Source organism: Podarcis vaucheri (genome assembly GCF_965113315.1).
Source record: "Podarcis vaucheri genome assembly, chromosome: 12".
Taxonomy (NCBI): Eukaryota; Metazoa; Chordata; class Lepidosauria; order Squamata; family Lacertidae; genus Podarcis; species Podarcis vaucheri.
Window position 1 is genome coordinate 29,233,713 of NC_138750.1, and position 12,917 is coordinate 29,246,629.

At 41.3% G+C, this 12,917-nt stretch overlaps 1 protein-coding gene across 3 annotated transcripts in view; it reads left to right on the plus strand.

The window, feature by feature from the left end:
* IGF2BP3 (insulin like growth factor 2 mRNA binding protein 3) overlaps positions 1–12,917 on the plus strand; it is a 70,585-nt gene that overhangs the window by 51,526 nt on the left and 6,142 nt on the right. For 2 of the 3 annotated variants that reach the window (XM_082193933.1, XM_082193934.1), the window contains 6 exons: positions 268–552; positions 2,429–2,563; positions 3,670–3,792; positions 7,964–8,099; positions 8,770–8,901; positions 12,726–12,845. In XM_082193933.1, coding sequence (XP_082050059.1) covers positions 268–552; positions 2,429–2,563; positions 3,670–3,792; positions 7,964–8,099; positions 8,770–8,901; positions 12,726–12,845 — 931 coding nt within the window. The remainder of the gene's footprint in view (positions 1–267; positions 553–2,428; positions 2,564–3,669; positions 3,793–7,963; positions 8,100–8,769; positions 8,902–12,725; positions 12,846–12,917) is intronic. The other variant, XM_082193935.1, reaches the window with a different exon arrangement.

The window sequence follows — 12,917 nt, forward strand, 5'->3', positions numbered from 1 at the left end:
GAGGTCCTTGTTTCACAATATGGGAAATCATAGGATTGTTAAATAAATAATGATAAGAACAAATACTATTTCATGGTTCAAGTGCTTGTTTCTTGTTTCAAGGGCATTATTATGTTTTACATGATGGTGAATAAAATACTAGAGCTCTCCCTACAAGCTTACTTGTGAGCGAAAATGTTACTTGTGAGCGAAAATGCCTAGCATAATGATTTCTTGTTCTGCCAGCTCCCACTTACAAAATCTTCCCTTCCTTGCAAACCTGTACAGAGCAATAGAAAAACTGAACGGATTCCAGCTTGAAAACTACTCACTGAAAGTTGCATATATTCCCGATGAAATGGCAGCGCAGCCACCTCCTCAACAGCATCCACAGGGGAGACGTGGATTTGGGCAGAGGGGTCCTCCCAGGCAAGGTTCGCCTGGCGCAGGTACAAGGCAGAAACCACAGTCTGATGTTCCACTACGGATGCTGGTTCCTACCCAGTTTGTAGGAGCCATTATTGGAAAAGAAGGAGCCACCATAAGGAACATCACAAAGCAGACACAGTCAAAGTAAGTTGTCCCATTGCATCTTTCTAGGGTGTTTTTATTTCATGGTTGCTGAGGTTTTGATAATAAAATAGTTCAATACAGTGGTACCTCTGGATGCAAACGGGATCCGTTCCAGAGCCCCATTCGTATCCTGAGTAGAATGTAACACGCATCTGCGTGGGTCGTGTTTCGCCACTTCTGCGCATGCGTGTGATGTCATTTTGAGTGTCTGCGCGAGCGGCAAAACCTAGAAGTAACGTATTCCATCGCCGCAGAGTGTAACCTGAAAACGCTCAACCTGAAGCATATTTAACCCAAGGTATGACTGTAGTTTAACAATTGGGGTGTGGTAATATATAGGAAGAGAAGAACTCTTTTCTGTTGGATCAGCAGGTCATGTGAGCAAGGATTCTGGTCCTGACCAGGCATGCCTCATTACTATTGCTGTGAACTTTTGCTTTACGGTATATTACCAAATTTGAGAAAATAGATCGGTATTGAGAATATTTCATACTGATGCTATGAGTGCTGAGGCCTCGGGTAATGAAAGTGAAACAGAACTGTCAAAAGAAGTACAGTACCGGCATGTGAAATAAGATTGATGTTATATAGCAGCAGGGATGGGCAACATGAAGCCTGCCTTGTACTCTTCCCCTTTACGTCCAAGTTGTTAGCATTGCTAATTTTGGTGGTCAGGACCAGTGTGTGAAAGCCAAGTACTACTTGCTTTGGCCATTTTCCATGGAGAGAGATCACTACATTATTATCCGCTCAGTATTTTAATGTCTTCACCTGGCCGTTATGTTACAAACATGACCAAGCCAAACGTTGCATTACATTCAGATATCTTTTTAAACCAGGTTGTTTTAAAAATCATTTAATATAACTGCTTGGTTTTTTGCAAAATATTTTATTTTGCTCCACCCTCAGTTGCTAGTCTCACTTTCTCATCCTGGTTTCAGTTTTCTGTTTAGTGACTACCTACTGTTAGTGATAATTGTTGTATGTTGAGCCATACTTAAAATGTGAATTGAAGAAAGGAGGGAGGAATTTTCAAGGACAAGGCAGGAGAAGAGGGGAGGAGCATGCCAAGCCTGTGGGGTAAGGTCCAGTGTCTGATTTGGGCCAGTGTGGATCTGTAATGGATTCTCATTAAAACTTAGTCAAGGGATTCTGTCCAAAGAAATCAAGACTTTGTATTTCAACTCAGTGCAGACTTTAATTTATATAGCCATGTTAGTTCTCTAGGGTTATTTCAGAACTTCTAAGGAAGACATTCAACTGAATTGGAGGATTTGTAGTAGAGCAGTGGTACAAGTAGTGAAATGAATGACAAGCAACTGACCAAAGTTTGACATGTCTTGTCACTTGCAACAGAGAAAGAGCTTGAGGGTAGTGGTTTATAGGAGGGCATAACAAGATGTGGACAGTCCCTAGATATAATATATTAGTGGAACTGACCAAACTGCCCATGAAGTTAACAGTTTCAGCAATGTGTTGCTTTATCCAGTTTTATTGTAGTGAGTAAGTATCATTTTTATAGAATTTTGCTGGATACTCAAACTTTAAATAGAATGACTTTCTTCAGAGTTGCTATTGTTCTGATGCCGTAAGAGATGTGTACAGAAATTGTTTTTTGCATGCATGCACAGCTGATGATGGTTGACCACTCTTTTTTGTATTACAATATTCATCTGGGCTCCACTGAACAGGATAGATGCTTTTTTTGGTATGAATGAGGATGCATATCCACATCTGGAACCATTAGCTGTTGGATGCAACCTGAACTGTATCAAGGCCTACAAGTTCATAGGCAATTTTATCTACCAAAGCAGAACTCAAGACTGCTCTCTCAAGACTGAATGCACAATTTTTACTACTTTTTCTTTCTTTGCAGAATTGATATTCATCGTAAAGAAAATGCAGGGGCTGCTGAAAAACCAATTACGATCCATTCTACTCCAGAAGGGTGCTCAACCGCTTGTAAAATTATCATGGAGATAATGCAGAAGGAAGCGCAAGATACTAAATTGTGAGTAAAGAAAGCTTTTATTAAGAGGTCATTGGGTTTTTTAATAGTCCGTCTGAAGTAGATAATTGACAGTTTGTAAGAATGGAACTGAAAAGTGAACCCATAGGAATGTCAGGTCTTGATCCTTGTGCTATGTTTATGTGTAATATAATTATAAAATAGGCGACTGGTGAGCAATTCTGAAGCAGAAAAGTAAGAGGTTTTTGTTTGTTACACCTTTAGGCACCTTTTTGTGCAATTAAAAGAAAATGTAAGAGGATGGGTGGTTGCTTACTTTTCAGATAAATTCCTGACATTTGATGGTTAGGAATGATACTCCTGAACCAGGCATACAGGCTTCCATAGTGAGCCATTCCCAGGCCACCTAGCAAAGGTTAGGTAAATAATGTCTGCAAAGCCGGATAACTAGTAGCAGAAGTAATTGTTATGGTATTCAAACCTAACATGCAGCAAATGAAAGACAAATATCCTTTGTGAAAGAAACCTATGGGAGAAGGGCAACCTTCTCTCTTCCCACACTTCATGCCTGTTTTTCTTCACTTGTAAGCTGGAAGAGGGTAATACACCTGAGTTCTTGCTTAAGCTCTGTTGTATCAAGTTGAAACTAAAGCAGCAAATGCCGTTACGGCTGTTGACAAATTCATTCTCCTCTTCCTCTCACCCCACCCTCAAACTGGTGTCCAAGAATGCCTGTGGCTGTTGGGTAGAAAAGAAGACTGAGCTTTCTTTGGTAATTGAGAATACATGAAGTGTAACAGATGTAGTATGCTCTGTTTTCTACCCAGAGATGGAAGGAATCTGCGTCTAATGGGTGTGAAGGAATCCTGCTCAAGGGTCATGGAAATGGCAGAAAAGTTCCTTCTGTAAAACAGCCTTTTCCATTAGTTATCCCTATGGATTAAGCAGAACAATTAATTACACTTGAGGAAATCAAGCAGGTTTTTTCTTGACTTAGAGGAATTTATCATGACAGTTTAAGAGTCTCCTGATTACGTGGTTAACTGTCTGAGCCCTGAGTCATTGGAGAATGACTCAACTTTTTGATTTGTTACTGATAGTGAATTATGTGACTCTTGAGTTCATGCAATTCTCTGGACTGCTTACAGTACAGAAGAAATTCCCTTGAAGATACTAGCACATAACAATTTTGTTGGCCGTCTCATTGGCAAAGAAGGAAGGAATTTGAAGAAAATCGAGCAGGACACAGACACTAAGATCACAATATCCCCGTAAGTATTCAATTCTTGTTAAATGGTATATCTTAGTTTTTAAAAAGTGCTATCACTTTTAAGTGCTTCCTCCCCAAGTTTCAGCCACAGAGCTAATACAAATTAATAGATCCATAAATCAACAACCAAAGCCACTTTTTACTGAGGATAGGATGAAACCTTTTCTAGGAAGCCATATGATGAGCTGGCAACTTTAAATGGTGTTTTTATCAGAACTAGTTTAATGACCAGGGAGGTTTCCTGAAAGCTAGAGTCCCTGTGTTGAAAGCATTGCTAATTCCAGTAAATATATTTGGCTGTGCATAGAAATTACTTACTAGTTGTCTTCAGTATGTTACGTCCTTTTGTGTGTGTTTTTATAGTAATTTTTATTTGCCTGTTTTACATATTTCGTATGTTACGTCCTTTGGGTTCCCTTGTCTACAAACACTATCATAAAAAATATATATTAAGGCACAACCGCCACCGCCCCCAATCTGCCCCATGGCACTGATCCAGAGGGCATCAGGTTTACCTGACTTGGGAACATCCCAGATCTAGTCCAAAATAAGTTTGGGGCCAGGGCCACTGTTTAAATAGGGTTTCAAAACTTGTGGTCTGTCTTAATAAAGGTGTTTAAGAATCTTGGAATTCACAGGAATGGTACAAGAGCCCCAAAAGGGATCAGATCTGTTGAGACCCAAAGGGGCAATAGTAATATCCCCTGGGGATAAGGTTATACAATGAAATCTTACTGACCATTGGAAATTATCCATGGGCCTTCTAAACTTCCTTCTCCACGGACAGGTTCTCTTGGCACTAGGCAGCTACAAAAATATGAATAAGGAGTATCTTCAGTTTCGCAGAAGGGGGGAGTTTCCCTTTTTCTGCCTTGCTTACTGTCCACAGACTTCTTTCATGGAGGTTGCACCTGACACTCTCAGGCCATATGCCCATTGTCCTTGGAAGCTGACAATCCTCAAAAGTTTTGTTCCAGGCTGCAGTGACTTTGGCTCAAACAATCCCTGCCTCTTGTCAATTCTGCAAGATCTTCGTGTTTTCTACATAGACAGATCTGCCTGTCATTCATGTAGGATATTCTCAGTAGCTTTGTGTCTCCTGCTTTCATGCCAGTCCTTAGGAGAACAATTCACATGTTTTGCATGCTTGTAGAGTGATCTGGATCTGGTACCTTTACTTGGATCCTGCTTGGAAACAGAACATAATACCTTCAGAAGGCCGAAGGGCAGCCTGATCACTCATCTTAGCTTGTTGTTCTTGTGAAACGTTTCCCAGCGACTGCTAGGGGCTTTTGGTTTGCCGCTCTTATTTCCTTGACTGCGGTACCACCTGGAGCTCAAGCCAGCCTTCATCAAGAGTCTTTGGGGAGAACACTTCTTTTGTCCCCACTGTTCTCTCCACATTTTTCTCCCGCGTTTTCCTTTTTGGAGATGTTAGTTGATACAAGAAACATTTTCATAGGACTTCTTGTCTCTGGAGAGAAGTAGCACTGTTCAGTGAGTCCAGTCCTCCATTCTAGTGTCTTGAAAGGTTGCTGTAATTGCTTTAAAGCCCTGCTTCTGTGGAGGTCAGGCAATAATGCTTTATGGCAGTGATGGCCAAACTTGGCCCTCCAGCTGTTTTGGGACTACAACTCCCATCATCCCTAGCTAACAGGACCAGTGGTCAGGTCAGGGATGATGGGAATTGTAGTCCCAAAACAGCTGGAGGGCCAAGCTTGGCCATCACTGCTTTATGGGAAATACCCCCAAAAAGTTTACCAGGTCACATCCTATAAATTTATTGTAATGTTCTGCTGTAGTTGAAATATCCCTTGGGTCAGTTCTGTTTGAATAATTGACAATATGCTTAGGAAAATGGGGTGCCAGGTGATGTGATTTGGAGCCTTTTGCTTTATAGGACAGGAAAGGTAATTTTATCTTGGTGTCTTGTGGTCAAAGATTGTTAACAAATGTTTATAAATTAGATACATTTCATTTCTGTCTGAACTATATACGTTTTGTTGGATTTTTGTTGTTGTTTGCCAAGTTTATGGCTGGTAGCAATACAAATGAAATGAACTGTGAAGTCCTTTTCATCTGTAGCAAATTGAATTCAACACATATATCTTAAACAAAAATGCAAATCATTGTGCAACACTAAGATATAAATCACAACAAATTATGTTGTATGTTTGATGTACTTGTATGCAACAATGTGTTCTTCGCTAAACAGTAAACTGATTTGAGAAGTGATTGTCATTTAGCATACATATGGGTATCTTTAAACTAGCAAAGACTGAAAACTCGGACTCCTTCCTCGCCTCCTGGGGCTAGAAGGATTCTTGGCTCTGCTATTTCTCTTGGGCTAGCCGGACTCCACCTTATGGTCAAGGCAGGAACAAACGCTTTGGAAGTAGGTTGATGCTGCCATGATGCTGTGATTTGCTTCCTGCCTCCATTGAATTCAGTCATGGTTGCTGTTGCCTCATGTATGTTCTCCTCGGACTAGTTATTCTCAACATACTTTCTATCTTGTGCCTCCATTGTTTCAACTTGTGTTTTCTTCCTCTGTCTGCCTCAGCTTTGTCTGTGATGTGTGTGTAATAGTGTTATACTTTTATTCCTGGTGTCCACTCACCATTTTAGTGCCCATTTCCACCACCATTTTGTTGCATCTGCCATTTTGTTTCCACCCCCTCGAAACAAAAATAACACTTGCATCCTCCTTTCAACCATTTAACTTATTTAAGCTCTTCTCCATTTTCTTTGGCTGAAATTCAAGGAAGGGAATAGACAGGAGTGCCTTTTTCAATTGTTTTCTGGGTGGAGATGGGGAAAGAGCCCCTTTAAATCTGAACAGTATATCTGTTTGCAATCCATGGGTGTTTGTTTGTTTGTTTGTTTGTTTGTTTGTTTGTTTGTTTGTTTGTTTGTATGTTTTGCTGCCTTATTAGAGACACCTCTGCAGGGCAAGTATAGAAAAGTAGGCAGGCAGATTATTCCCATTAGATTGGTGCACAGGAGAAGGCTCCTTCCTTGAGCCATCTAGTTCTGCTTACTTGGCGTGTTGCTCTGGCCAAATGTGGTTCTCGAAGGAGGCTGTGCCTGCTCCAACAACTAGTAGTTTGGTAAGACCCAGCTATAATGTCTGAAGGAGGGCTGGCTTGCAGGCAGTCTTGGCCATGGGATCCAATAATGATAATAATGATAATAATAATTTATTTATACCCCGCCCATCTGGCTGAGTTTCCCCATCCACTCTGGGCGGCTCCCAGTCGAGTGTTAAAAACAGTACAGCATTACATATTAAAAACTTCCCTGAACAGGGCTGCCTTAAGATGTGTTCTGAATGTCAGGCAGTTGTTTATCTCTTTGACATCTGATGGGAGGGCGTTCCACAGGGCGGGCGCCACTACCGAGAAGGCCCTCTGTCTGGTTCCCTGTAGCCTCACTTCTCACAATGAGGGAACCGCCAGAAGGCCCTCAGCGCTGGATCTCAGTGTCCGGGCTGAACGATGGGGGTGGAGACGCTCCTTCAGGTATACTGGACCAAGGCCGTTTAGGGCTTTAAAGGTCAGCACCAACACTTTGAATCGTGCTCGGAAACGTACTGGGAGCCAATGCAGATCTCTCAGAACCGGTGTTATGTGGTCCCGGCGGCCACTCCCAGTCACCAGTCTAGCTGCCGCATTCTGGATTAATTGCAGTTTCCAGGTCACCTTCAAAGGTAGCCCCACATAGAGCGCGTTGCAGTAGTCCAAGCGGGAGATAACCAGAGCATGCACCACTGGCGAGACAGTCTGTGGGCAGGTAGGGTCTTAGCCTGCGTGCCAGGTGGAGCTGGTAGACAGCTGCCCTGGACACAGAGTTAACCTGCACCTCCATGGACAGCTGTGAGTCCAAAATGGCTCCCAGGCTGCGCACCTGGTCCTTCAGGGGCACAGTTACCCCATTCAGGACCAGGGAATCCCCCACACCCACCCGCTTCCTGTCCCCAAAAAACAGTACTTCAGTATACAAGCAACAGTTTCAGGGACTACCTCTCCCTGGGGTTTCAGCAGCGAGGATAATTAGGTCGTGCACATTCCACAGAGTGCATTTCTGAAGTTTTCAAGGTATAATTACTTTCTGTTTCAGCTTTAAATACAAACCATTACATGCATAGCAGTTGACTGCTTTCTGCTTTGTAGATTACAGGACTTGACGCTCTATAATCCAGAAAGGACCATTACAATTAAAGGCAGTATTGAAACATGTGCCAAGGCTGAGGAAGAAATAATGAAGAAAATCAGGGAGTCGTATGAAAATGATATAGCTGCTATGAATGTAAGTTGATTTCTAATTTGGGGGTTGGGAGGTGCGTAAGTTAGTCATTTATTTGATTTCCTCCCAATAAATATAGTGTATCTTTTTTACTTCAGTGGAGGAAAGCATGCAGGGGAAGACTGGTACCCAGCCATCAGCTTCATAGAGAGAGACTGATGCATATGTTTGTCCCTTCAGATGGAAAACCAGTCTAGTTCAGTACACACACATCAAACCCATCATCCCTGGCCATTTTCTGCATTTGCTTGGGTTGATGAGTGTCAGAGTCCGCAACAGTATGGGGTCACCATTTCCCCATCCCTGTTGTAGGGTGCTTCTGGCAAATGTTTCATTACATTTGTTGAACGAATATGAGTTTGTTATTGGCCATGCTGCATGCATTTCACACTGATTGCTTAATCTGACTTGCAATACTGCCATAGCACCATAAGGTGCACTTTATTTAAACCTCTTTTTTTGGCTAACACAGTGGTTCATAGAGTCAAAGTACAATTGCTTCTAGCAGAGTAGTGACATCTGTCCTACTTCACGTTGAACATTTAAAAAATGATACAGGATTTTGACACTTGTTGTTTGCCAGGGTGAATGTCTCTAAGTTAAAACGTTTTGAAATTTGAACAAGAGCACGTTATTAAGAGGGAGTGGCTAATCATCTCCTGTATCATTGCAGCTTCAAGCACATTTAATTCCAGGATTAAATCTGAATGCCTTGGGTCTCTTCCCACCTTCTTCTTCAGGGATACCACCTCCCACAGTAGGTGTTGCTTCAGCTGCTGCTGCCTCTTCATATCCTCCATTTGGGGTAATTATATATCTTCCTTTATTGCAGGCACTTGGTTATAGCTCTTCATGTTTTGAATCACTGGTACCTATAGGTGAGAATTGGGCTTATAATTAGATTGTAACAGGGAGCTAGGTTGTACCTCACCGTGTGTTCTGATCCAAGATTCCATTCAGCAGCATACAAACAAGAAGGAATGAAAATTATTGTAACAGACATCATATGTAGGTGACTCACCTTTTGTATTTTTGCATGATAAGGGCATACCCAGCCATTAGTGTTGAATCCTAAGGTTGGTGTATGTGATTCCTTTCCCTATACATCTTGTTAAGCAAGGCAAGTGGTACAGGACTGCACATCCCTCTAGTGTGCAATGTATTAAGTAATGTGTAAATTCAACATAAGAGGGAGTAGTAAGGGGAAGTGAATAACTGAAACACCATTAACAGAATTAGCCAAGTCTTTGGACAGCATTGACACATTTGCATGTTTGGGAAATTGGTAATCTGCCCCTTGTGAATGGGGTTGCATTCCCTCTGAAGGAACAAGTGCATCACTTTTAGGTACTCCTGGGTACATCTTTCTCACTAGAGGCCTCAGGGTCCTCTTTGGCTAGCAGTGCCTTTTACCAGCTTCATACCACCAGCCTGACCACTTTAGTCCAGGTGTTGGTAATCTGAAGGCTGGATTACTTTAATGCACTCTATGTGGGGCTGGTTTGTAAGTTCCAGCTGGTGCAGAATGCAACAACCAGATTGCTGATGGCAGCTTCTGGTCAAGAAAATGTGACACAATTGTTGAAACTTCCTGTATTAATTTACAAAGCTCTGATAAACTTAGGACCAGGGTAGCTCAGGGACTGCCAGAACCCTGATCACTGAGATCATCTGCAGGAGTGTCAGTGGTCTTTCTCCGACTTGGTGAGGTTCATTTGATAATGAGAAACCGAGCCTTTAATGTCATCAGCCCAGTCCTGTGAAATACTCTGCCAATAGAGATTCAGCAGATGCCTTCTGTGCCAACTTTCAAATGCCTGCTGAAAACGTTTCTATTCTGTCATGCCATTGCAGGCAATTAAGAGTACATCCTACCACCGTGGTTTACTGATATTTATTTTTGAGTTGTTTTTAACTTTTACTGTAGTTTTATGTTTTTCCAATTGTAAACCACTTTTATATAGCTTTATGATATAGCGATACACTAATATTTTTATAAATAGCACATATATGTTTATAGGCTGCCTTTTAGGGCATAGCCGTTCCAACCTTCAGCTTACATAATCCAAAATACACTAGAAACAAGAAAATTCAGATATTATAAGAGCAACGTATTTATTTTTTAGGCCACTTAATTGAAACGTTAATGCAACAGCAACATGGATTCTATAATAGAGGAGGGAAGATAAACGATGCATTGAGAAGCCCTGTGTTCTTCCCTACATCTGTTGTTGGTGTACAGTGAAATAATTAAAACATATCAAAAGTTACATTAGAGCACGCTACATGGTGGTGTGAGGTAACAGAAAGGGATGGAACTACTAGCATCATTGGCAGTACAGAGGAGAAGCTAATTGGGGCATTAAGTTTATTCCCCAAAGACATCCTTTCTAAAGTCGCTTTGATGGGAGGACAGCAACCGGCATGGGAAGAGGGCCTGTCCTCTGGGCTGGAAAGGGAGTCTCCAATTTCATACCATAGGAGGCAAAGTCTCAGTGCTCACTCCCAAAACAACTTCTGCCTTTGACATAAGAGGCAGGTTCCAGCTAGACTGTGTTCTAGTGAGCTTGCCAAAAGATGACAGGCACATTTAAGAAAAGAAGAAAACTGGAGCGAGGCAGAAGAGGGAGCCATCTAAAGATGTTGTCTAGAACTATGCAGATATTTTCAGCGTACCTGATTTTGTCCATTCATGGGAATGAGGGACAAAATAGATATGTGCCAAAAAAGAGGCGGTAAGGGGAAATTTTTCCAAAGTTTTGAGGTATTAGGTGTAGCTTGCCCTAGTAATTACTAAGACAAGGGAGGAAGCTTTTTCCCGCCCCCCAGCTTAAAAAAGTGTTGCATGCCAGCTCCCTCCAAACCATATTCCACTTCCGGGTCATGATTCCATGGAAATTCTGGAAGTGGAGTACATCGCAGAGGCTTGAAAGGAGATGGTGTGTGATATTTTTCTTTAAAAAGAGGAGATACAAATGCCCCATCTTGTTTAAATATAAACCATCCCCATCTCAGCCCTAGAAGGTATTTTTAAGGAAAGCCACCACCATCCTGAAAACCTCTGAGAAATGTTAACCCAGAGATCACCCTGGGGGCACAAATGGTCACTCAAAAGAAGAGTGATTTTCAGGACAGTGTTCATGTTGCCACTCAAAATGCTGTGCAGACAAATATTAACTGTGGCTTAGGCATCTAGAAATTTGCATGTCCTGGAAGCTGTTCTTTTACAGTGACAATCAACATCACATGATATCAAACAAGCTGAGCTATTAATGGGTGATCTGGGCCTATTGTGATAGTTCTTCTCCCCCGCCCCCAGCAGTTGTCTCGTTTTTTGCTCCACTCCTATTGGCACTCACCATCAGAATTGGCTATTGGAGGAGCTTAGGCCAGAGAGTTTCTACTAGTGCATAAGTATGCATATGGCGACATATATGACAGGGAAACGTGTGGTGTTTGATCCAAAGCTTTTATTCCTCCACAGGAACCTTTGGAGCTAACAAATTGTGAAATTGTTTTAGCTATGCTTAACATAACTGATTATTTTATATGTTTTTACTTGCAATATTGTTTGTGCTTCTTTCAATACGTGAATCAGAGCCTACACTAGTGCTCTAAGTTCTGTCACCACCAAGATGTTTGTGTTTGGTTTTGTTCCCTGGATTTTCTTTGTGTGCTTTGGTTTTCTGTTTTTAAATATAGCTGAAGCATAATACGTCTGCATAATCTGACTTCAGTAAAGATAATGAACTCATTTTATAAGATTACTTCAGGATGTATTAGACATAGTAACTGAGTGCAGAGGGATATCTCTTAAAATAAATGACTGAAAAAACCATTTGTTTTGTGCTACATATGGTTTTTCAATAGAGCTAATAATGGAATTGTGTATTAACAGAAAGATGTCAACCCAATATGTCAGACATTGTAACTCATTGTGTATTAAATAGCAGAACACCTTAATCAACCAGTTATTCTTTATAAATCAGTCCATGGGGTCACGAAGAGTCGGACACGACTAAACGGCTAAACAAAACAATAGATAGACAGATATATAACAATGAAGTTAAAGTCCTTTTTTAATGTTATGGGATTGCTGCCAAGAGAATCCAGGTGCTGCGCGCAAGAGACTTCCTTAGTAATAATAAAACATTTTTATTTATACGCCACCCTACTGACAGGGTTGCCCCAGCTACTCTGGGCAGCTTCCAATAAATTTAAACATCAAACAGAGTAAAATATCAGACATTAAAAACTTTCCTATATAGGGCTGCTTTCAGAAGTCTTCTAAAAGTCAGATAGTAGTAGTTTATTTCCTTGACATCTGGTTGTAACCTTAAAGTTTGCCGCTGATCATGTAATGCAAATTTTTTTTGCTACATTATGTTTGTTCCAAATCTCTTGTGAGTAGTTCTTAAAACACAAAAATCTAGAGTTGCATATTTAGAAATCTGGTGCATTTAATCTTTCAATTAGAATGAATTTCTTCGTTGTTAGAAAACAGCTACTCAGCCACACATGGTGGTTGGAAATAAGGCGTATCTGTTTGCTTTCAGTTGGCAACTACAACTTGATTGCTACCGTTCAGATGGTTCATTGCCTGACCTTTCCCCCCACTTACTATTCCAGCAACAGCCAGAGTCTGAGACTGTTCATCTGTTCATCCCAGCCTTGGCAGTGGGTGCCATTATTGGCAAGCAGGGGCAACACATCAAACAACTTTCTCGTTTTGCAGGTGCATCTATTAAGGTAATATTAAACTGATCAACTTCGAATATCCCCAATCTTTGTAACTGTCAGCAAGTTTCTGCAAGCTTGCTC